General features: G+C 42.5%; 1 protein-coding gene across 2 annotated transcripts in view; it reads right to left on the bottom strand.

The window, feature by feature from the left end:
• mad1l1 (mitotic arrest deficient 1 like 1) overlaps positions 1–27044 on the bottom strand; it is a 1178242-nt gene that overhangs the window by 602654 nt on the left and 548544 nt on the right. For both annotated transcript variants that reach the window (XM_063058642.1, XM_063058644.1), the window contains exon 15: positions 15218–15308. In XM_063058642.1, coding sequence (XP_062914712.1) covers positions 15218–15308 — 91 coding nt within the window. The remainder of the gene's footprint in view (positions 1–15217; positions 15309–27044) is intronic.

Below are 27044 nucleotides of genomic sequence, written 5' to 3'. Positions count from 1 at the left end.
GGTTGAGGGGGGACTTGATAGAGGTATTTAAAAATTATGAGGGGGATAGATAGAGTTGACGTGGATAGGCTTTTTCCATTGAGAGTGGGGAGATTCAAACAAAAGGACATGAGTTGAGAGTTAAAGAGCAAAAGTTTAGGGATAACATGAGGGGGAACTTCTTTACCTAGAGAGTGGTAGCTGTGTGGAACGAGCTTCCAGCAAAAATGGTTGAGGCATGTTCGATGTTGTCATTTAAAGTTAAATTGGATAGATATACAGACAGGAAAGGGATGGAGGGATATGGGCTGAGTGCAGGTCGGTGGGACTAGGTGAGAGTAAAAGTTCGGCATGGACTAGAAGGGCCGAGATGGCCTGTTTCCGTGTTGTAATTGTTATATGGTTATATATGGTTATATGTTATATGGCAATTCAAGTGCTCCTCCAGATCATTTTAGACTGTATCGGTACTGCCTCCATCACTTTCTCCAGCAATATGTTTCAGATTTTAGCCATCCTGTGCGGGGAAAAAAAACTCTTCCTCAGATCCCTACTGACTCCTCACCTGAAGCCCCTAGTTTTTGGTGTCTCTATTACAAGTGTCAGGGTTTCTTCTTTTATGTTACTTGCTAAGGCTAATAAAATGGTTTCTTTTTTAGATTATTAGAACACTCAGTCCTCTTTTTATTGTCATTTAGAAATGCATACATGCATTAAGAAATGATACAATGTTTCTCCAGAGTGATATCACAGAAAACAGGACAGACCAAAGACTAACACTGACAGAACCACATAATTATAACATATAGTTACAGCAGTGCAAAGCAATTCCATAATTTGATGAAGAACAAACCATGGGCACGGTAAATAAGGTCTTAAAAGTCCCCGAGTCGATCAACTCCCGAGTCCACGATAGAAGGCGGCAAAAGGGAGAAACTCCCTGCCATAAACCTCCAGGCACCGTCAACTTGCCGATGCCTTGGAAGCAGCTGACCACAGCTGACACTGAGTTCATCCGTCCGAAAACTTCGGACTTCCGATCAGCCCAGCCTCTCCGATACAGCCTCCCGAGTACCATCCTCTGCCGAGCACCTTCGACCTCGCCCCGGCCGCTGAAACACGCAAAGCCGAGGATTTCGGGGCCTTCTGCTCCAGAGATTCCGGTTACCACACAGTAGCAGCAGCAGCGAAGCGGGCATTTCAGAAGTTTTCCGGATGTTCCTCCATGCTCTCAAATCTATCTCCATCAAATCAGAATTGTGCACGGTCCCCTACTTGGCAGATAACAGACATCACCACCAAAGTGGTCGCGCGCGCTGCCGTCGCGCCGCCATCTTCTCCTCCCTCTGTAGTGTTATAATAAAATGGCTTCTCTGTAATGTTAACTGCTGAGGTAAGGGGTTCTGTGTAGCAGCATGTTTGGGTTATAATTAGTGATAACGGGACTTATATTCATTTGCTAACCAATTGGGAAAGATGTTATTCTTTCTTGTGTATCTGAAAGCCGTTGTTTGCCTGGGATTTGGGGAGAATGCACCATGGGGATGAAGAGAGAAGACACACACAAAGAGATGCTGTGCGCTGGCTAGCAGATGGACCCCGAACGGGGGCTTGAGACCCAGCAGAGATCGGAGGAGATCGAATGGTGGAAAGAGGATATTGCATGAGCTCCAACCAATTATTCATGCACAGACTGAATAAAGATACAGTGGCGCCTTTTATTTTATATTTTGGTTGTCTACTAACCCCATAGTTCAAGTAAGAGTTATAAAATCTTAATTATTTAACCGCATCCTGTGTACGGCTTGTCATTACGGGGGACTGATTTGAAACAGGGGACACCGCACAGCATTCACTCAAACGAGAGTTCTAAAGTTTGGCTGAGCAGGAGATATCACCCCTCAGTGATACCGCTAGACTAAGCGAGGGTTACACAAGGAAACATCAGTATCCAACATATTTATACCTCATAATTTTGTAAAATACCATCAGGTTCCCCTTAGCTCCTTTGCTCCAAGACAACAAACACCAGTTGATCCAGTCAATAGACAATAGACAATAGGTGCAGGAATAGGCCATTCGGCCCTTCGAGCCAGCAACGCCATTCACTGTGATCATGGCTGATCATCCACAATCAGTATCCAGTTCCTGCCTTATCCCCATTACCTTTGATTCCGCTATCTTTAAGAGCTCTATCCATCTCTTTCTTGAAAGCATTCAGAGATTTGGCCTCCACAGCCTTCTGGGGCAGAGCATTCCATATATCCACCACTCTCCTCATATCTGTAATAATCCATTTCAGTCAATATCCTGGTAAATTCAGTATCCTCTTCATCCCCTCCAGTACATTCACATCTTTCCTTTAGTGTGGTGACTAGAATTGCACAAAATATTCCAGCTATATCCAAAGCAAACTTATACCATTACCTCCATGCTCAGTACCCCAGCTAATGAAGACCAACATCCATATTCTTTGTCCACAGATAAGTTAGAAGGGAGGAGTTATCCGCGTATGAACAAATTAGCAAGGAGGAGGTATTAAGCTAGATTAATCCCCTTGGCCTGACTTGGTGCATTCTCGGACCTTGTTGGAAGATAGCGAAGAAATTGTAGAAGCTCATGCAAAGATTTTTATTTAAACACTGACCGCCAGTGAGGTTCCGGTGGATTGAAGAATACCATTGTTTAAAAAGGGGAGCAAAACTACGTCAAGAAACTACAGACTGGTGATACAATACAAGGGCAATACAGTATAAGACATAAAAACTACTATAAGTTACAACAAACAAACAAATGAATAAATAGTACAAAGAATAGCAAGGTAATGTTCATGGACTATCACCTGGTAGCACTCACACCTACTATCATGGAGTACTTGAAGAGATTGGTTATGGCTACAATTAACTCCTGCCTGAATAAGGACCTAGACCTAGTGCAATATGCCTACCACCACAACAGGTGTCACTGAATCAGAATTAGAAACAGGTTTATTATCTCCGACTTATGTCGTGCAATTTGTTGTTCTGTTCAGTGGCACAGTGCAATACATGAAAATACTAAAGATTACAATAATAAAGATATTCAAAAGATTCAAAGGTTCAAAATACACTTAGTATCAAAGTATGTATGCAGTATCCAACCATGAGATTTGTCTCCTTGCAGATGGCCGTGAAACAAAGAAACACCGAAACACCATGAAACCTGTTCGAAGAAAGTACCAAAACACCCAACGCGCAAAAAAAAGAACAGATTGTGCAAACGGCAAAAAAACGAGTGAATAACACACAGAATATTAAACATCCAACCGTAGAGTTCTTGAAACAGTCTAGGAATGTTCAGTTTAGTTCATTTCAGTTCAATTTAGCACTGTGTCATTTACAGAATGCAGGCCGCAAAGCCAGTCCGCCCCTATTAAAGTCACGCAAAATAGTAATAAATAAAAGAGTAACCAGAAACATGAAACATATTTAACATGAATTGCAGAGTCCTCTAGAAATGAGTCCAATCCGCAAACCATGCCGATCAAACTTTGCCCAAGACCGAAGACTCTGGCAGCAGTGAGCAACAGCGAGGAGATCAGTCAAATGCAGACAGATAGCACTGAACACCCGTTCCCCTTTTGTTCTCATCCTCATTGATTTCAACCTTGCTCGATGCTTTAAACAGTTGAGTTGGCCGAGAATTAGAGCAGATCATGGGTTCAGGCTCTGCAATTCGGTTGCACACTCTGTTCCCAAACTCGCTCTCAACCACACTCAATTCCCTCAGAGACAGCAAAGGTGCCAGATTGCTCAGTCAGCCCAAAAACACATTATCAAAATGTAAAATTACAGCTTCCAATTGCACACAGATCATAGTAGAAGTATTTTTAAAAGAAGGTGAAAAAGTAGCTTCGTGAACTATCTGCAGGACGTCGCCATTAGTCACCAGCACTGTCTTGCTTAAATTAAGTAAGTAGTGCAAAAAGTTAGCAAAATAATGAAGTAGTGTTCATGGGCATGAGTTAATTCTAGCCATGATCAACCACTCAAAGCACTTCATCACAGTAGAAGTGCGGGCAACTTGGCAATAGTCATTGAGGAAGTTCACTCTACTCTTAGGCACTGGTATGATTGATGCTCTCAAACCAGATGTGAATCTCTGATTATAGCAGTGAGCAACTGAAGACGTTCACCCTTGCAAGGCATCACTGTCTCTCCATTCAGTTTTGGACCACCCAGACAACAGCAACACATAAGTCAGATAGCTCAGTGTTCAACATCATCATCCCTTCAGTACTAATCAACAAGCTTCAAAGCCCAGGCCTCTGTACCTCCCTGTGCAACTGAATCCTTGACTTCCTTACCAAGAAACCAGTCAGTTAATAACAACTCCTACTCACTGACAGACAACACAGGTACATCTCAAGAATGAGCACATAGCCTACTGCTCTACTCTCTCTATGACCATGTGGCTAGCGACAGGTCACACACCATCTATAAATTCAGTGTTGACACCACTGCTGTTGGCAAAATCTCAGATGGCAATAAGGTGGAGAACAGGAGTAAGATAGTTCAGCTGGTTGAGTGCAGTCGCAGCAACAACTTTACACTTAATGTCAGCAAGCCCAAGGAATTGATTGTGGATTTCAGGAAGTTAGGAAGGCCTGAGGTTCTAATGCACAGGACTGAAAGATACAGTAGAAGGTTGCATACTGAAAACAATGTTTGTATAGAGATTTACAGGCTGACTCAAGGCAGCGAAGTCCAGCATATTCAAGAAGCAAAACCCATTGTTCGGACGGAGACTAACATGACAAATTAAGACTGTGAAGTCCAGTATATTCAAGCAGCAGAACCCATTGTTCGGACAGAAATTTAAGCACTGGACCAGATTGAAAAGGTCAGGTTGGCAAGGAGTGAGCCAGTTCAGATTGCTGCTTGAAGATGCAGAACTCTTAATGAAGTAAAGCCGCTAATGTATCATGACTGATTGCATCAATATGGTGGGCTCAGGATAGCTCTGATGTTTAAGCCCACGTACTTGAAACTGTAAATCCTTTCCATTGTTGACCCCTCAATGAGGATTCACGTGCGTTTTCCCAATTTCCCCTTCCTGAAGTTCACGATCAGTTTCTTGGTCTTACTGACATTGTTTGCGAGGGTTTGCTGTGACATCATTCAGCCGATCTACTTTGGTCCTGTGTTCTTCTTCGTCACCATCTGAGATTTGACCTGCAAAAGTGGTGCCTTCATCAAATTTAAAGCTGGTGTTTGTGCTGCACAGTCATGAGTGTAAAGTGACTGTAGTCAGCTAGACATACAACTTTGAGGTACGCTGATGTTGATTGTCAAGAACAAGAAAATGTCATCACCAATCCATACTGACTTTGGTCTCCTGTTGAGGAAGACAAGACAACAATTGCAACAGAGGAATAGGGAGTCATGTTTTTTAGCTTGTTGATTAGTACCAAGAGGATGATAGTGTTGAATACTGAGCTGTAATTGATAAACAGCAGAATGTTGTAGGTATTGCTGTTACTCAGGCGGTCCAAAGTCCATTGCAGAGCCACTGAGATTACACCTGCTGCAGATGGGTTGTGGGAAATAAATAGATAGATTATTGATCCCAAAGGAAATTACAGTGTCACTGTAGCATTACAAGTACACAAATATTATAATTAAGAAAAAATTTAAAAATAAGTTACCGCAAACAGTCTAACAGGAGGGGGTCATCACTTCCCCAGCTATAGGTTGACTCATTATAGTGCCTAATGGCCAAGGGTAAGAATGACCTTTACAGCACTCATTGGAGCAGCGCAGTTGTCTTAGGCTATGTCCATACTAGACTGGATAAATCTGTAACCGGAGCTTTTTCTCTTCGTTTTGACCCTCCGTCCACACTGAAACGCCATTTTCCTCCCCTGAAAACGGAGCTTTTCAAAAACTGGGGGGGGGGGGGTTCGGGGGGAGCCATCATATTCTTCATCATTGCAAATCCCTCTGTAACAGAGTTAGTCAGTTTTTCAATGTTCGTCGTCAGCCAGGTCATACTGTCCGTGAACTCCCTGTCGGTTGCCTCCATACGCTCCAGTATTGTTTTTTAGTTTTAAGTCCTCCTGCACAAGAGCCAACAGCTGTCCATCATTTGGCAATTTCCCTTTAAGTTTCTCTAATCTGTAACTGGACAAACGCGCACCAGGTCTTTCACGGCAAGATTCCACACCAAACATGTCGCAGCCATCACCTGTTGCTTGGTCCAAACTGTCAGAGTCCAGCGTACTCATCGAAGTGGGTGGATTCTGTAGATGTGTCCTGTGCATGCCCAGTAGGAGGAGATTCGCCCAAATACCCGTTTTAATGTGGACGGAGGTATTTTCAAAATCGCCTGGTGTGGACGCCTATCGTTTTTATGCGAAACCGGCGTTTTCAAAATTATCCGGTCTAGTGTGGACGTAGCCTTCATCTATTACAAAAAGTGCTCCTCTGTTCAGCCAAGGTAGTATGCAGAGGGTGAGAAACATTGTCCAGAATTGCCAGGATTTTCCGTAGAGCCCTTTGTTCTACCACAACCTCCAGTGTGTCCAGTTTGACTCCTATAACAGAGCCAGCCTTTCTACTCAGTTTATTGAGCCTGCTGGCATCACCTGTGTTGACGCCATTGCCCCAGCACACCACCACATAGAAGACTCTACTAGCCACAACAGACTGGTTGAACATGTGAAGGAAAGGCCTGCATTCGCCAAAGGACCTCAGTCTCCTCAGGAAGTAAAAGCGACTCTGGCCCTTCTTGTACCCAGCCTCTGTGTTGGTGTTCGCTCAGTCTATCATCCAGGTGCACCCCCCAGGTACTTGTAGGTCCTCACCACATCCACATTCTCACCATCCATAGAAACAGGGAGCAGCGCAGACTTAGTCTTTCTAAAGTCCATCACCATCTCCTTATTGATGTTGAGCTGCAGATGATTCATCTTGTACCATTTGACAAAGTCCTTCATCAGGGCTCTGCTTCATCCTCCCAAGAGCACTGTATTCATCCTCCCATCCTCCCTTTATATGCCCAACTATTGCTGAGTCATCAGGGAATTTCTGCAGAATACATGACATGACATGAATTGCAGCACATCCAGTTTCTTGCTCAGACAGGAATTAATTCCAAACATGTCCAACCTTTCAAAGCATTTCATCACAGCAGATATGAGTCATACCTGGTGGTAGTTATGAAGGCAGCTCACCCTGTTCTTCCTGGACAATGGTATTATTGATGCGTTTTTCAAGCAGGTGGGAACATCTGACTGCAGCAGTGGGAGTTTGAAGAACTCCTCACAGGCAGCAACCAATGTAAAGATCACCTGGGGTTTCTAGAGCTGAGACAGTGGCTCTACTAACTGTGTCAGTGCCACACCGAGTTATTGTTTAGCCTTTCTGCTGGAAGGGTTGAGGAAAAACTTTCCGCAATAGTTATCTCATGGAGCAGTTGACAACTAAGAGTAACATAGAACACCCCTGACCTCATACATTCTAATCTTTTTTAGCTTTTGATTACACCTTTTGCTTTGCTCCTAGTGGCTTGATCCCTTTAGACATACAGTATCTCCTCTCTGCTGCACAAATATGATTCAGAAAGGGACACCCCTATTCTCCTTACAATACGGATGCTGAAATATGGCAGAAAAGTTCAAACTGGCTTAGATTAAATGTTCTTGCAAGAAATTTCACCCTCTGAAGAGAAATTAGGTGCATTCAAAGTTTAAGGTAAATTTGATATCAACGTATTGTATATGTCACCATATACCTTGAGATTCATTTACTTGCTGGCATTAACAGTAAAATGAAGAAATACAATAGAAACAGTGCAAAAATACATACAAAGACTGACAATCAGTGTGCAAACTGTGCAAATACAAATAATAAATAGTAAATAAATAATACTGAGAAAATTAGTCCTTCAAAGTGAGTCCAAAGGTTGTGGAATCAGTTCAGTGTTGAGGTAAGTGAAGTTACGCAGGAAGGAGCCTGATGGTTGAAGGTTAACAGCTGTTGCTGAACCTGGTGGTGTGGGATCCTAGGCTCCTGTACCTTTCTTCCCAATGACAGTAGCGAGACTAGAGCATGATCTGGATTGAGGAGGGCGGGGGCGGGGTGTTGATGGGGGTTCTAGAAGGTAGATGCTGCTTTCTTGCAGCAGTGCTCCGTGTAGATGTGGGGAGGGCCTTTCCCGCGATGGTCTAGGCTGTATTCATTACTCTTTGGAGGCTTTTCCATATATCCATACCAAACTGTGATGCAGCCGGTCAGGATACTCTCCACTGTCCATCTAAATGACATGCCAAATTTGTGCCAACATCTAACAAAGTTCTGGTCACAGGACAGATCCTCTGAAATTATAGCCTAAAGGAATTTTAAATTACTGACCTTTCCTCCTCCTGTAGTAAATAATAAGCATTTTTTTTGCTGACATTGAAAGCAAATTTGTTGTTGTGGCACTATACAACTAAATTTTCATACAACCATATGAGACAGGAAAAGAAATAGGCCATTCGGCCATCAAATCTGCTCCACCATGTTTTCATGGCTGAGCCATTACCTCAACCCTATTTTCTTGGCTTCTTCCCATGACCTTTCACGCCTTGACTAATCAACAACCTGTCAATTTCCACCTTAAATACACATAAAGGTCTGGCTTCCACAGATGCCTGTGATTCCATGAGATCATCATCCTCTGGCTGAAGAAATTCCTCCTCATCTCCATTCTAAATGGACATCCCTCTATCCTGAGGCTGTCCTCTGGTCCTAGACTCCCTCACTATAAGTTTCAGTGAGATCCCCCCACCATTCTTCTAAATTCCAGTGAATACAGATCCAGAGCCATAAAACTCAACAGATGATAAGCATTTCATTCCCAGAATCATTCTCATGAATCTCACTTGAATTCACTCCAATGACAGCATACCCTATCTTAGATAAGACACGCAAAACTGCTCACAACACTCCAAGTGAGGCCTCACCAATGACTCATAAAACCACAGCAATACACCTTTGCAGTAATATTGTAGTTCTCTTGAATTGAATGCTACCATTGCACTTGCCTTCCTCATATTACAAGTTAACCTTTCGGGAATCCTGGATGAACTCCTGCCTCAGCAAGGACCTGGACCACCAGGTCTCTCTCTCTAAGTTTTTCTGCAGCCTCCGTGCTTCTTAAGCTACTTGCCACTCCACCTACTTTGTATCTTCCACAAACCTGGCCACAAAGCCATCAATTCCATCATTTAAATCATTGACATATAACATAAAAAGCGGTCCCAACACCATCCCCTGCGGAACACCACTAGTCGCCAGCAGCCAATCAGAAAATGCTCCCTTTATTCCCACTCATTGCCTCTTGCCAATCAGCCAATCCCCTTTCCATGCTAGTATCTTTCAGTAATACCACTGGCTCTTATCTGGTTAAGCAGCCTTATGTATGGCACCTTGTCAAAGGCCTTCTCAAAATACAACTAAACAATGTCCATTGACTCTCCATTTTCTATCCTTGTCTCTTATTTCCTCAAAGAATTCCAAAAAATTGTCAGGCAAGATTTCCCCTGAAAGAAACCATGCTCACTTTGGCCTACTTTATCACGTGCCTCCAAGTTTCCCAGAAGCTCATCCTTAATAATGGACTCCAAAATCTTTCCAACCACTGAAGTCAGGCTAACTGGCCTATAAATTCTTGTCTATTGCCTCCTTCCCTTCTTAAAGACTAGAATGACATTTTCTATTTTCCAGACCCCTGAAATCATTCCAGAATCTAGTGATTCTTGAAAGATCACTACTAATGCCTCCACAATCTCTTCAGTTACCTCTTTCAGAATTCTGGGGTTTAGTCTATTTGGTCCAGTTGACTTATCTACCCTCAGAACTTTCAGCTTTCCAAGCACTTTCTCCTTAGTAATAGCAAATACACTAACTTTTACCCTGAACCTCTTTTGGCCCCCATTACTACCTCTCCGGCTTCATTTTCTAGTGGTCCAATATCCACTTTTGCATCCCTTTCACTCTTTATATATCTGAAAATACTTTTAATATCCTCTTTTATATCATTGGCTAGCTTACCTTCATATTTTATCTTTTTTCTCCTTTTTATTTGCCTTCCCTAGGCTTTTAAAAGCTTCCCAATCTTTTAACTTTCCAAACAAGAGAAAATCTACAGATGCTGGAAATCCGAGCAACACACACAAAATGGAAGTACTCAGCAGGCCGGGGAGCATCTAGGAAAAGAGTGCAGTCGATGTTTCAGGCTGAAACCCCCGAGTCCTGCCAAAGAGCATTTTGTGTGTGTTTTAACTTCCCACTAATATTTGCTCTTTTATATGCCCTCTCTTTTGTTTTAATGCTGTTCTTGTCTTCTCTTGTCAGCCACATTTGCTTCATCTTCCCTCTAGAATACTTCTTATTGTTTGGGATGTATCTGTACACGCACCTTCCAAATTGATCTCAGAAACTCCCCACTGTTATTCTGCCATCATCTCTGCTAGTGTCCCATCTAATCAACTTCAGCCAGCTACTCTCTCATGCCTCTGAAATACCCTTTGTTCACTGTAACTTCTCTCCATTGAGGACATTTATATCAGCAGGTGCAGAAAGAAGGCCTGGAAGACACCAGTCACCCCAACCATAAACTGTTCCAGCTGCTTCCGTCTGGCAAACAGTACCACAGCATTAAAGCCAGGACCAACAGGCTACAGGACAGCTTCTTTCTACAAGCCATTAGACTTTTAAATTCACATGTCTGTACGTTGCAACAGAGTCATAACACAAAGATTTTTATTCCCTCACATTGTGGGACAGATGTAAGGTTTAAATAAATTTAATTCAATAATAGTGATACATCAGATTTTCACTTCTCCCTCTCAAACTGCAGGGTGAATTCCATCTGAACTACATTGTGGAGTTCTGGTCACTGCTTTTACCAGAGGATCTGCAGGCTTTGGAGAGGGTGCAGAAGACATTTGCCAGGATGTTGTATGGGTTAGCTATAAGTAGGGATTGGATAAATTTGGATTGTTTTTTTCTTGAGTGCAAGTGGCTAAGGGATAACCTGATGGAACAATGTAAAAATATGAGAGGCACATATAGGATTATAAAGTCACAGTGTTTTTCCCAGGGTGAAACTGTCAAATACTAGAGGACACAGCTTTAAGGTGAGTGTGATAAAGTATAAAAACATCTACAAGGCTTTTTTTTTTAAACACATAAAGTCATAGGTACCTAGAATGCACTGCCTTGGGAAGTAGGTACAATAGCAAGCTTAAGACATTTGGACCGACACATATGCAGGAAGGAAATTCAGAGATAATAGGCGATTACTCTTCTCCATCAACAAACCCCTGGGAAGAAGGATGATGTTCCATTCCATATTTGAAGTGATTGATGCAGTGACATTAATGTGGGATGTAGCCTGGAAAGTGGGTGTTCAGTATGTTGGTGACTTGCCAAGTTACATACTCCTTCCATTCTCTCTACAAGTTTCTGCGTACAAATGGTTCTCAATTACATCCCAAGTTTTTATATAGTTGTGGAACAGATTATTAATTACAGGTTATTGCACCTTTTCATGGAGACTATCCACCTGCTGTGACACAGCTTGGAATATATTGTATATAGATATATTGCATGTAGACACCAAGGCAAATCTACAGAACAAAGCGGTATTTTTTTATTATAAACAACTAATTAGTTCCATTGTAAAGATTTTATATCCAGAACAGATGTGCAAAGCATTGAGTATGCTTTACTACTATATTTCTATCAACAGATGTGGCAGCTCATTTTAAGTTTTCTTCACTTCAAAAAGTTGAATATGTATGTTTTCACCAACAAAATTCAGAGCTTCTCATATTGAATAATTAGGGCACAATTGCTATGCAAACATATTTAAGGCTTGCATTTGCCTAGATAGAATTAGTCTATGATAAAAGGGCCTGATAGGGAAAAATATGGATTTAATTCTAGCATTTGGGCCATTCCCAAAAAGCCATCATTTGATTAACAGTAAGGGAAACAAGGGGTACACTTCAGCCAAGAATCTGAATGTTAATGATATCTTGTGCATCATTTTAGACATGTATACTAATTCAAATTTAATATTATGCTAAGAGTTGATGACTTAATAATGTACAATTAATGATGTACAAATTGAATACCTGAAACAAATGATGACTTTGCCTAACATTGCTACTGTTTTGATACTCCTAACCTATTCAGAGAAAAGAAAAAGGGGTTCTGTTTGTTTACCAGTTACATCACTATTTGAAATATTGTGCATTCATGCACTTCCTTTTAATTGGTAATAAGCTATCACTTCAGTGTGATATTTATATAACATATACAAACAGTCACTACCATAAATATGGATACAGAAACAATTGATTATAATGGTAACATTTCACTGAACTAACAATCCAGGTTTGGATTAATGATACAAAAACATGAATTTGAATTCCTTCCTCTAAAGCAGGTAGGGATCATAAATTCCATGAATTAAATGAATTTCGAACATAGAGCTGGTATCAGAAACGATGCGCATGAATCTTCCAGACTGTTGTTAAAAAAAACAATCTGGTTCATTAATCTTTCTGAGAGAAGAAAATCTGCCAGATTTACTTAGTCAACATGCACTTCCTCACTCACAGCAATGATGGCTGAGAAAACTACTCGGTGACACCAAACCTAAATAAGCAATTCACAAAGGCAGCTCAGCACTATTTCCCAGGACAATCAATAAATGGATAGCCACACACAGCAGAAGAAATAAATACAATGACAAAATAAATATAACACTGTGATTTTAAAGTGAAATTAATAACAAATACATCTTTGTTCAATTACTTTCCTGATATATGAATGAAATCCAAAATTCACCCACTTGGGACTGCAAAACAGTAACTTTACTTATATGAACATCTGTTACAAGAGATGAATGCAGAAAATAACTATGAGAAACCTCTAGCTGCACAATATCATTAGAACATTCTGAACAAATAACTCATTGAATTGAGCAAAAGCAAATACATCTCTACCTGACTTGAGACTGTAGACTTATGAACATCAAAAATGTTGCTTCGGCTGCTTCAGCATAACAATATTTACTGTATATTCACCTCTTAATTTAAAGTGATGAACTGCATGCTACAAAACAGACATTAAGACCATAAGACCATAAGACAAAGGAGCAGAAGTAGGCCATTCGGCCCATCGAGTCTGCTCCGCCATTTTATCATGAGCTGATCCATTTTATCCTATTTAGTCCCACTGCCCCGCCTTCTCACCATAACCTTTGATGCCCTGGCTACTCAGATACCTATCAATCTCTGCCTTAAATACGCCCAATGACTTGGCCTCCACTGCTGCCCGTGGCAACAAATTCCATAGATTCACCACCCTCTGACTAAAAAAATTCCTTCGCATTTCTGTTCTGAAAGGGCGCCCTTCAATCCTGAAGTCATGCCCTCTCGTACTAGACTCCCCCATCATGGGAAACAACTTTGCCACATCCACTCTGTCCATGCCTTTTAACATTCGAAATGTTTCTATGAGGTCTCCCCTCATTCTTCTAAACTCCAAGGAATACAGTCCAAGAGCAGACAAACGTTCCTCATATGTTAACCCTCTCATTCCCGGAATCATTCTCGTGAATCTTCTCTGTACCCTCTCCAACATCAGCACATCCTTTCTTAAATAAAGAGACCAAAACTGCCCACAGTACTCCAAGTGAGGTCTCACCAGCGCCTTATAGAGCCTCAACATCACATCCCTGCTCCTATACTCTATTCCTCTAGAAATGAATGCCAACATTGCATTCGCCTTCTTCACTACTGACTCAACCTGGAGGTTAACTTTAAGGGAATCCTGTACGAGGACTTCCAAGTCCCGTTGCATCTCAGAACTTTGAATTCTTTCCCCATTTAAATAATAGTCTGCCTCTTTATTTTTTCTGCCAAAGTGCATAACCATACACTTTCCAACATTGTACTTCATTTGCCACATAACCATACACTTTCCAACATTGTACTTCATTTGTCAAGTTAAATGATTATGGCATGGTCAATTTGGTTCCACTGGCAGCACTTCCACTTCAGATCACACTCCCATGCTACAAAATCTACATAAATATCTCAGTGCAATGCCCAAGCAGTGCAATATCATTAAATATAGTGCGTGTCTGGATATGATTAAAAATTGAGAAATTCAGCCTATTAGTTCAGATATATTAGATACATTAAAGGCTAACTTCACAACATTTTTAACTTTTACCATTTGGCACTAGATCAGCGACAGATCTGCATGCTAACACTCAAGTGCAAGAAGCTAATGAGAATGGCCAGCAAACTCTTCCCTGAGATTTGAATTAAAAGAAGATTGGATACAGTCCTAATCAATGCTAAGATAAAATCAATAGGTCTCTTGAGTCACAGGCTAGATGAAATCTATGACTTTTCTGTCAAAAGCTCAAAAGGAAGGTTTTCTAAAAGGTTATCAGTATAAACACTTACCTGTGCAGACACTTAAAAACAATTATTTTATACTTTTCTTTAAAAGAATATCTGTACTTGGCAGCTAAAGATTACAAATACATTTACCACTTTTCAACGATCAACAGCATTGATGGTATCAGGGTCTAGTGCAACATAAGCCAAACACAATGCTGAATTCCAAATTGACATAAGAAGATTTGACTTCTAATAAATTTGAAAACAATTGATAAGCACAGCAAATGAGATGACTGAACAGTTAATAATTTGTTTTCTTCTGAAAATCCTCCTGAGTAGTAAATGAATTTCTGACCCATCTTCAAAACAATATTACATTTTAATACCCATCAAGAAAGCCTCACAAGGTATAATAAGATCCTAATACATAATCTCAAAGTTAGAATGCTCAACAATATTGTATTTCCTCAGCCGAATGAAAGTGTTATCTAATTGGCCAATTGTCACCAATCCGAATCTCAATGCCCTGGATTTTTTTTGCCCTTCAAGTATGTATACATTTACTTTTTCAAAGCAGGTCCGGAATATGTTTCATTTAGTCTTTTTAGCAGTTCGATCCAAATCACAATAGTGCTGCATTAACAAAATGAGCCCAGGTCTTATTGGATAATTGCAATTCACCCTGCTGACATTGCTGGCTGTTTCCTTCTGCTGTCTTTACTAGAGTAAGTAACTGAAACTATGTGCTACTGTATTGCACTTCACCTAGCCCTCAGACACCTGTACCTGTAGAGTGCACCGTTCCAGTTTCATTTCCAAGATCTTGTTGGCTTCATCAAGGCGCCCTCTCTCAGCCTCCAGCTCTTCAATCTTCTGCCTGTAAAACGGTAGATCAGGGAGCTAAGATCTACATATCCATGTACATTCTTTTGATAGGTACTATTACAGTTGTTAATTAATATTGTAACCATGAAATATAGACTTTTTAGATGGAGGAAAGAAAAACAATAAATTCAGGGGTGAAAGAAAAAGTCCACACAAACACCAGAATGGCCTGCAAGTTTTAATTTTTAAAAAGAGGTGTTAGAACACCACTGGAGAATATAAAAAATACATTCCCATATTTAGAACAGCAAGCTACTGTATCTACCTCACATGAAAGAAAACATTCACTGCATTCTAACCACATGTTGACAGTAAACTGCTTGACTGATGAACACCACTGTGCAGACTTGGATTGGCTTCACTCCTCAGCCTGTTAAATGATTATGGCATGGTCAATTTGGTTCCACTGGCAGCACTTCCACTTCAGATCACACTCCCATGCTACAAAATCTACATAAATATCTCAGTGCAATGCCCAAGCAGTGCAATATCATTAAATATAGTGCGTGTCTGGATATGATTAAAAATTGAGAAATTCAGCCTATTAGTTCAGATATATTAGAGACTTCAAAGTATTGTTCAAATAAGCACTGGGAGTTCTCTTGAACCACAGAGAGCATCGTTAGCTCAATCAGTATCACTGGCCATTGAACATACTCTCATATGTCAGGGAAGCATAGCAGTTAGTGTGACACTATTGCAGCTCAGGGTATCAGAGTTCAGAGTTCATTCCCCAGCATTCTCTGTAAGGAGTCTCTGTACATCTTCCCCGTGAATTGCGTGGGTTTTCTCCCACTGTCCAAGGGCATACTGGGCAATTGTCCCATAATTAGAGTAGGGTTAAATCAAGGTTGTCAGGAGTTGCTGGGAGGCACAGCTCAAAGATACTATTCCGCACTGCATGTCTAAATAAAATAAAATAGAAACAGACAATAGGAATAGAAGTAAGGCATGTGGCTTTTAGCATTGCTCCAAAATTTAACATGATTATGCCTAATCATCCACTTCAGATTCTCAAATTCTTCCTGTGTCATTTGGTCACTTTAGCACCTCCTTTGCGATTTTTTAAAAATCTCTTGGCGTCTGTGGACAAACTCATGGGGAAGAAATGTCACCTGAGCTATTATTTTGAATTATGGTACATCCCATACTCTGAAGCTCTGACTCTTGGTTTTGGACTCTAGCCATTGGGTACATCCTCTTTGCACCCAGTTCAAATGCAATTTTAATTCTGTACTCAAATTCTATTGAAATGAAGGTCAACACACAATCTATCTTTCCACTCCTAGCTGCCTCTGAACAATTGATTTTAGTGATTAGTGCAAATGGACACTCAGGTCTTATTGCATCTTCTCTTTTCTCAATCTAACTTCCTTCATATAACAATTTGCCTTTCTGTTTTCTGGACCAAAGTGAAGCACCTTATATTTATCTACATTAAACTGTATCTGTATTTGTCTAAAACACTTTTGAATCTCCGCATCTTCCTCACAGTCCACATTCTCCCCTTGCTTCTCCCTCCATTTGTGTGTCATCTGCAAATTTTGGAGTTTTCCCCATTCATATTCCCACTGATATATATTGTAAACAGCTGTAGCCCAAACTCCACTTATCACCATATGCCAGCTGGAAAAAGATACATTTATTATCTACTCTCTCACACTGGCATGTCAATCACTTTAATCCATACACTATGCAATAAAATCCCATAATTCAGAAGTCCTGATAGTTCAATATCTGACTCATTAGGTATTGCTTCCTCACTCCCTTTAACTCACCAGGACCCCAGATCCACAATGCCTCTAAACTCACCAGGCGCATTGGAAAATGTATTATAATACTATGTAACATCTAAAGTTCCTAAAGTTGTAATAGCCAGGGGTGGTAGTGGGGATAAGCTCCCACGACCTATAAGGTGCTCCAAACAGCATGCAATTCTAACAGGCTCTGACAACCAAGTCCAACTCTTGGCCTTCATGTGTGGCTTAGCTACTAAGCCTGGCGGAAATGTTTCTACTGACAAGAGAAGGGACAAAGGCAGAACACTGAAGCCTCAAAACCAGGCTTATATTCACTAAGGATAGAAGAATGAGTGGAGATCTCACACAGACCTACAAAAATCTAATAGCTTTGGATTAATTAGACCCACGAAGGATGTTCCTGAAAATGCAGTAGTCCAATACCTGCAAACATAATCTAAGAATAAGGGGTAAACCACTTAAATAAGGCAAATTTGTGGAAGTCTTTACCACAGAGAGCAGTTGAAGCTTTCTTCATCTGGGCTAAATCAAGAGAAATAACAGTTTCTGCATTTGCTTACATAACAATTGTAACTGTATTTTTAAGAAATACAATCACAAAAAAGACTTTTTGACAAATAAAAACTGGGATTGGAAACTTTGGATAAACCAGAATGAAAGAGTTGGTCCAATGTGAGCCAGTGACCAGAAGAGCATGGTATTAGGATAAAGAGATTGTTGTATATATTGATGATTTGATGTTCAATAAACTGAATAAGATTACAGACGGATAAAGCAGGTTGAGTGGGAAAAACATTATTCTCATCAACACTTGGAAGTTGACACATCATCAGTGGATAATCTAGGAATGGAAGCAATACATTACAAAGAATTTGGATGGGATGGAAATGGAGACAGTACAAGGGGTAAGAATGAATTCATCAGTAGAGTCACTTCATTCACAGTCAAATAAATTAACTGGTCTACAAAGTATGTTGTAATTCTAGACAAGAAGAAGAGCTTATGAAAGGTTCAAAAAACTAGGTAATGATAGAGATCTAGAAGATTATAAGGCTAGCAGGAAGGAGTTTAAGAATGAAATTAGGAGAGCCAGAAGGGGCCATGAGAAGGCCTTGGCAGACCAGGATTAAGGAAATCCCCAAGGCATTCTACAAGTATGTGAAGAGCAAGAGGATAAGACGTGTGAGAAAAGGACCAATCAAGTGTGACAGTAGAAAAGTGTGTATGGAACCGAAAGAGATAGCCGAGGTACTTAATGAATACTTTGCTTCAGTATTCACTACGGAAAAGGATCTTGGCGATTGTACAGATGACCTACAGCAGACTGAAAAGCTTGAGCATGTAACTATTAAGAAAGAGGATGTGCTGGAGCTTTTGGAAAGTATCAAGTTGGATAAGTCACCAGGACCGGACAAAACGTATCCCAGGCTACTGTGAGAAGTGAGGGAGCACATTGCTGAGCCTCTGGTGATGATCTTTGCAAAACAATGGGGACAGGAGAGGTTCCGGAGGATTGGAGGGTTGCGGATGTTGCTCCCTTATTCAAGAAAGGGAGTAGAGATAGCCAAAGAAATCACAGACCAGTGAGTCTTACTTCAGTGGTTGGTAAGTTGATGGAGAAGATCCTGAGATGCAGGATATATGAACATTTGGAGAGGCATGATATGATTAGCAATAGTCTGCATGGCTTTGTCCAAGGCAGGTCGCACCTTACGAGCACGATTGAAATTTTTGAGGATGTGACTAAACACGTTGATGAGGGTAGAGCAGTAGATGTAGTGTATATGGATTTCAGCAAGGCATTTGATAATGTACTCCATGCAAGGCTTATTGAGAAAGTAAGGAGGCATGGGATCCAAGGGGACATTGCTTTGTGCATCCAGAACTGGCTTACCCACGGAAGGCAAAGAGTGGTTTTAAATGGGTCATATTCTGCATGGAGGTCAGTGACCAGTGGTGTGCCTCAGGGATCTGTTCTGGGACCCCTACTCTTCATGATTTTTATAAATGATCTGGGTGAGGAAGTGCAGGGTTGGGTTAGTAAATTTGCTGATGACACAAAGGTTGGGGGTGTTGTGGATAGTGTGGAGGGCTGTTAAAGGTTACAGCAGGACATTGATAGGATGCAAAACTCGGCTGAGAAGTGGCAGATGGAGTTCAACCCAGATAAGTGTGAGGTGGTTCATTTTGGTAGGTCAAATATGATGGCAGAATATAGTATTAATGGTAAGACTCCTGGCAGTGTGGAGGGTCAGAGGGATCTTGACTCCGAGTCCATAGGACACTCAAAGCTGCTGTGCAGGTTGACTCTGTGGTTAAGAAGGATACGGTGCATTGGCCTTCATCAATCGTGGGATTGAGTTTAAGAGCCGAGATGTAATTTTGCAGCTACAGTTGAAGTCAGAAGTTTACATACACCTAGGCCAAATACATTTAAACTCAGTTTTTCACAATTCCTGACATCCTGACCTTCCTGACCGGTTTGACGGCTGTGTGGTCCTATGATGTTATACTTGCGTACTATTGTTTGTACAGATGAACGTGGTACCTTCAGGCATTTGGAAATTGCTCCCAAGGATGAACCAGACTTTACATCATTTTCTGACCTCAATCCGATAGAAAATTTGTGGGCAGAACTGAAAAAGCGTGTGCAAGCAAGGAGGCCTACAAATCTGATTCAGTTACACCAGTTCTGTCTGGAGGAATGGAACAAAATTCCAGCAATTTACTGTGAGAAGCTTCTGGAAGGCTACCCAAAACATTTGACCCAAGTGAAATAATTTAAAGGCAATGCCACCAAATACTAACAACATGTATGTAAACTTATGACCCACCGGGAAAGTGATGAAAGAAATAAAAGCTGAAATAAATCATTCTCTCTACTATTATTTTGACATTTCACATTCTTAAAATAAAGTAGTGATCCTAACTGACCTTAGACAGGGAATGTTTTCTAGGATTAAATGTCAGGAATTGTGAAAACCTGAGATTAAATGTATTTGGCTAAGGTGTATGTAAATTTTGACTTCAACTGTATATAGGACCCTGGTCAGATCCCATTTGGAGTACTGTGCTCAGTTCTGGTCGCCTCACTGGAGAAAGGATGTGGAAACCATAGAAAGGGTGCAGAGGAGGTTTACAAGGATGTTGCCTGGATTGGGGAGCATGCTTTATGAGAACAGGTTGAGTGAACTCGACCTCTTTTCCTTGGAGCGATGGAGGATGAGAAGTGACCTGATAGAGGTGTACAAGATGATGAGAAGCATTGATCGTGTGGATAGTCAGAGGCTTTTTCCCAGGGTTGAGATGGCTAGCATGAGAGGGCACAGTTTTAAGGTGGTTGGAAGCAGGCACAGAGGAGATGCCAGGGGTAAGTTTTTTTTTTACGCAAAGAATGGTAGGTGCGTGGAATGGACTCCCAGCAACGGTGGTGGAGGTGGATGCGGTAGGGTCTTTTAAGGGACTCCCGAATAGGGAGATGGAGCTTAGAAAAATAGAGGCTATGGGTAACCCTCGATAATTTCTAAGGTAAGGACATGTTCAGCACAGCTTTGTGGGCCGAAGGGCCTTTATTGTGCTGTAGGTTTTCTATGTTTCTATGTGATGATCTGAACAACAGAAGATTGGTCTTTTGGGCGATAGCTTGGTCAATCATGGCAAAGAAATCAAGGATAAGTGATAACCCAACCTGTTTGCGTGGTAGGTATGCTAAAAATATATCCAGACACTGATTTTGAGGAAAATGCAAGTACCAACATCTGATGGAGATTCCATAATACACTAAAAAAATGTAAATAATATTTAAAGAGCTTCACTGTGCAATGCTCCCATACTGTGCTCTTGTAATTAACACAAGGAACAATTACATACACAAGTATCTGATGACTTTAAACTCCACATGAGTCAAAGAGAAACTTGCTTCATTAAAGTGGCACCTGTACCATCCTAATCTTTGGAAATTATAAGAGTGAATGTTATTTGATTCAGTCACAGGAAGTTTAACATAAGGACTTTGGACTAACATAAATATTTATAATTTGGTTTATTATCACTAACATATGTTGTGAAATTTATTGCAGCAGCAGTGTAAGACATGAAAATTACTGTAAGTTACAATAAAAAAATATTAAAAAAGAGTAAAATAGTGAGGTAGTTTTCATGGACTGTACAGAAGTCTGATGGTGGTAGAGAAGAAGCTGTTCCTAAAACATTGAGAATGGGTCTACAAGCTCCTGTACCTGCTCACTAAAAGTAGCAATGAGAAGATGGCATGTCCCGGATGTGAGGGTCCTTAATAATGGATGCTGCCTTCTTGAGTCACCACTTTTGAAGACGCACTAGATGGTAGGGAGGCTGGTGCCCATGATGGTGCTCTCTGAGTCTACAACCATCTGCATCTCCTTCCCAATCCTGTGCAGTGGAGCCTCCATACGAGGAGGTGAAACAACCAGTCAGAATGCTCTCCATTGTACACCTGTAGATATTTGCTCAGGTCTTTTGTGATACATCAAATATCCTTAAACTTCTCATGAAGCATAGCCATTAGCATGCCTTCTTTGTGATTGCATCGTTATGTTGGGCCCAGGATAGAACCACTGAGACATTGTCACGCAGGAACTTGAAGCAGTTCACCCTTCCCACTGGTGAGCCCTCAATGAGGACTAGTGTATTTTCTCCCATCTTCTTCTTCCTGAAGTCCACAATCTTGTTGGTTTTGTTGATGTGGAATGCACACTGTAGTTGCAACACTACTCAACCAGCCAATTTATCTCACTCCTGTGTGCTTCTTTGTCACCATTTCAGATTCTGCCAACAAATCTAAAGATGGCACTGGAGCTGTGCTTATCCACACAGCCTTGAGTGTAGAGAGTGGAGCAGTGGGCTCAGCACACATCCTTGAGATTAATCAGATCCAACACATAACATTCTTTGAAAGTTGGAGGGGGAGGGGGAGATGCAAAATGATAGGAGAAGACAGGAAGGGGAGGGATGGAGCCAAGAGCTGGACAGGTGATAGGCAAAAGGGGATACGAGAGGATCATGGGACAGGAGGTCTGGGAAGAAAGAGAAGGCGGGGGGGGACCCAGAGGATGGGCAAGAGGTATATTCAGAGGGACAGAGGGAGAAAAAAGAGTGAGAGAAAGAATGTGTGCATAAAAATTAGTAACATATGGGGTACGAGGGGGAGGTGGGCCTTAGCGGAAGTTAGAGAAGTCGATGTTCATGCCATCAGGTTGGAGGCTACCCAGATGGAATATAAGGTGTTGTTCCTCCAACCTGAGTGTGCCTTCATCTTTACAGTAGAGGAGGCCGTGGATAGACATGTCAGAATGGGAATGGGATGTGGAATTAAAATGTGTGGCCACTGGGAGATCCTGCTTTCTCTGGCGGACAGAGCGTAGATGTTCAGCAAAGCGGTCTCCCAGTCTGCGTCGGGTCTCGCTAATATATAAAAGGCCACATCGGGAGCACCGGACGCAGTATATCATCCCAGTCGACTCACAGGTGAAGTGTTGCCTCACCTGGAAGGACTGTTTGGGGCCCTGAATGGTGGTAAGGAAGGAATTGTAAAGGCATGTATAGCACTTGTTCCGCTTACACGGATAAGTGCCAGGAGGGAGATCAGTGGGGAGGGATGGGGGGGACGAATGGACAAGGGAGTTGTGTAGGGAGCGATCTCTGCGGAATGCAAAGAGAAGAGGGGAGGGAAAGATGTGCTTAGTGGTGGGATCCCGTTGGACGTGGCGGAAGTTACGGAGAATAATATGTTGGACCAGGAGGCCGGTGGGGTGGTAGGTGAGGACCGGGGGAACCCTATTCCTAGTGGGGTGGCGGGAGGATGGAGTGAGAGCAGATGTACGTGAAATTGGGGAGATGCGTTTAAGAGCAGAGTTGATAGTGGAGGAAGGGAAGCCCCTTTCTTTAAAAAAGGAAGACATCTCCCTCGTCCTAGAATGAAAAGCCTCATCCTGAGAGCAGATGCGGTGGAGACGGAGGAATTGCGAGAAGGGGATGGCATTTTTGCAAGAGACAGGGTGAGAAGAGGAATAGTCCAGATAGCTGTGAGAGTCAGTAGGCTTATAGTAGACATCGGTGGATAAGCTGTCTCCAGAGACAGAGACAGAAAGATCTAGAAAGGGGAGGGAGGTGTCGGAAATGGACCAGGTAAACTTGAGGGCAGGGTGAAAGTTGGAGGCAAAGTTAATAAAGTCAACGAGTTCTGCATGCATGCAGGAAGCAGCGCCAATGCAGTCGTCGACGTAGCGAAGGAAAAGTGGGGGACAGATACCAATATAGGCACGGAACATAGATTGTTCCACAAACCCAACAAAAAGGCAGGCATAGCTAGGACCCATACGGGTGCCCATAGCTACACCTTTAGTTTGGAGGAAGTGGGAGGAGCCAAAGGAGAAATTATTAAGAGTAAGGACTAATTCCGCTAGACGGAGCAGAGTGGTGGTAGGGGGAACTGATTAGGTCTGGAATCCAAAAAGAAGCGGAGAGCTTTGAGACCTTCCTGATGGGGGATGGAAGTATATAAGGACTGGACATCCATGGTGAAAATAAAGCGGTGGGGGCCAGGGAACTTAAAATCATCGAAAAGTTTAAGAGCGTGAGAAGTGTCACGAACATAGGTCGGAAGGGATTGAACAAGGGGTGATAAAACAGTGTTGAGGTATGCAGAAATGAGTTCGGTGGGGCAGGAGCAAGCTGAGACAATAGGTCGGCCAGGACAGGCAGGTTTGTGGATCTTGGGTAGGAGGTAGAAACGGGAAGTGCGGGGTGTAGGAACTATAAGGTTGGTAGCAGTGGATGGGAGATCCCCGGAGCGGATAAAGTCAATGATGGTGTGGGAGACAATGGCCTGGTGCTCCTTAGTGGGGTCACGATCGAGGGGTAAATAAGAGGAGGTATCCGCGAGTTGTCGCTGTGCCTCGGCAAGGTAGAGGTCAGTATGCCAGACTACAACAGCACCCCCCTTATCGGCGGGTTTAATAATGAGGTTAGGATTAGTGCGGAGGGAGTGGAGAGCAGAGTGTTCCTAAGGAGTGAGGTTGGAATGGGGACAAGATGCGGTAAAGTCGAGACGGTTGATGTCCCGTCGGCAGTTAGCGATAAAGAGATCCAGAGCAGGCAGAAGACCAGAGCGGGGTGTCCATGAAGAAGAGGAGGGTTGAAGACGGGAGAAGGGGTCATCGGTGGGGGTGGAAGAGTCCTTGCCGAAGAAGTAGGCTCGGAGATGGAGATGGCGGAAGAAAAGTTCCGCATCGTGGCGAACACGGAACTCGCTGAGGTGTGGGCGAAGGGGGACAAACGTGAGGCCCTTACTGAGAACAGAGCGTTCTGCCTCCGACAGGAGAGGGGAGGGTTGGGGTGAGAGGAAGATGGAGCCTCCGAGGGCCCAGGAGTTGACGGTAGGATCTGAGGAAGACGGGGCTGCGGAGTGGTGGTGGGGGAAGTGGAGACGGGAGACACAACAGCAGCATGTAAAGACCCAGCCTGGAGTTCAAGGCTGGCGTCGCAGTTGGTGGTTGTGCAATTGCTGTGAAGGTGTCCATGGTCGTTGCTGGAGTCTGGGTTTCGAATATGCCCTGAAGTGTTGGAGTCGCCGCAATCTGAAGTTCATGCCTGCTAGCGTCGGGGCCGGCAGGCTCTGGAATCCGTAGATGTAGGATCTTGCGATCTTTGCCTAACATGACAAAGTCAAAAAAACGGCGATTGCAGGCGTGAATCCGACGGAGGATGAAATAACGGGTAGGACCATTACAGACGGCGAAGAAAGTGTCCCGAAGGTGTGGAAGGGTCTGGGATAGGGACACCAAGTACCTCCTCATGGCGGAGAGAGTCGCCTTCAGAGCTTGACGGGAGAAGCGGCGAGAGGCAGAGTCAATAAAATGTGAGTACCTGGGATCCTCAGAAGGTCCAAATTGAGAGGCTTGGAAACGAATCCTAAAGCCAACTGGAGTAAGTTGGCGACGGAGGCACATTCCAAGAAAGGATATATGGCTGTGATAGCGAGTCTGAGTCAAAGTGTGGTCGAAAAGTTGAAGAGCCCAAGAAATTACAGATGGGGAGCAGTGAGAGATGGTTTCACTGAACTCCCGTCGAAGAGAGGATCTAAACTTCTTCGGTGTAGGCATCACCGGAAGAGGCTTCGCAGTAGTGAATTTAAACGCAAACAACAGGAATTCTGCAGATGCTGGAAATTCAAGCAACACACATCAAAGTTGCTGGTGAACGCAGCAGGCCAAGCAGCATCTGTAGGAAGAGGTGCAGTCGACGTTTCAGGCCGAGACCCTTCGTCAGGACTAACTGAAGGAAGAGTGAGTAAGGGATTTGAAAGTTGGAGGGGGAGGGGGAGATCCAAAATGATAGGAGAAGACAGGAGGGGGAGGGATAGAGCCAAGAGCTGGACAGGTGATAGGCAAAAGGGGATACGAGAGGATCATGGGACAGGAGGTCCGGGAAGAAAGACAAGGGGGGGGGGACCCAGAGGATGGGCGAGAGGTATATTCAGAGGGACAGAGGGAGAAAAAAGAGAGTGAGAGAAAGTGAGAGTGAGACATAACATTCTACGAGGGGTGATTGATAAGTTCGTGGCCTAGGGTAGAAGGAGATGAGTTATACAGCTCTTGGCACATGCACATGCAGTTTAGCCCTTTGAGTGATTATGCAGAAAGTTTGAAGTTAATAACTCATCTCCTTCTACCTTAGGCCACAAACTTATCAATCACCCTTGCTGTGGAGATCCGTATGCTCCACGACCGCTGGACTAAGTGTGTAACTGTACAAACCCCATTTCCAAAAACAAAAATTTGTGATATGTTAATTCACGTGAACCTTTATTTAACTGACAAAAGTACAAAGAAAAGATTTTCAATAGTTTTACTGACCAACTTAAATGTATTTTGTAAATATACACAAATTTACAATTTGATGGGTGCAACACACTCAACAAAAGTTGGGACAGAGTTAAAATAAGATTGAAAAGTGCACAGAATATTCAAGTAACACCGGTTTGGAAGACTCCACATTAAGAGGGCTAATGGGTAGCAGGTGAGGTATCATGACTGGGTATAAAAGTAGCATCCATCAAAGGCTCAGTCTTTGCAAGCAAGGATGGGTCGTGGCTCAACCCTTTGTGCCAAAATTCATGACAGAATTGTTAGTCAATTCAAAAGGAACATTTCTCAACACAAGATTGCAGAGAATTTAGGTCTTTCAACATCTACAGTACATAATATTGTGAAAAGATTCAGAGAATTCAGAGACATCTCAGTGTGTAAAGGGAAAGCTCGGAAACCACTGCTGAATGCGCGTGATCTTCGAGCCCTCAGATGGCACTGCCTAAGAAACCGTCATGCTACTGTGACAATTATGGCCACCTGGGCTCGGGAGTACTTTGGAAAACCATTGTCACTCAACACAGTCCGTCGCTGCATCCAGAAATGCAACCTGAAACTGTATTACGCAAGGAGGAAGCCATACATCAACTCTATGCAGAAACACTGGTGAGTTCTCTGGGCCCGAGCTCATCTCAGATGGACCGAAAGACTGTGGAACCGTGTGCTGTGGTCAGATGAGTCCACATTTCAGCTAGTTTTCGGAAAAAACGGGCGTCGAGTTCTCCGTGCCAAAGATGAAAATGACCATCCAGATTATTATCAGCGAAAGGTGCAAAAGCCAGCATCTGTGATGGCATGGGTGAGTTGCATGTATGTGAAAGTACCACTGACTCTGAAAATGAATGGCGCATCATGAAGAGGAGAATCAGACAACGGAGACCACGGACTGTTGAGCAGCTGAAGTCTTATATCAAGCAAGAATGGACAAAATTTCCAATTGCAAATCTACTACAATTAGTATCCTCAGTTCCAAAATGATTAAAAAGTGTTATTAAAAGGAAAGGTGATGTAACACAATGGTAAACATGCCTCTGTCCCAACTTTTGTTGAGTGTGTTGCAGC

Source organism: Mobula hypostoma, chromosome 9 (genome assembly GCF_963921235.1).
Source record: "Mobula hypostoma chromosome 9, sMobHyp1.1, whole genome shotgun sequence".
NCBI lineage: Eukaryota > Metazoa > Chordata > Chondrichthyes > Myliobatiformes > Myliobatidae > Mobula > Mobula hypostoma.
The sequence above is the reverse complement of the archived record's forward strand: the minus strand, read 5'-3'. Positions and strand labels throughout refer to the sequence as shown.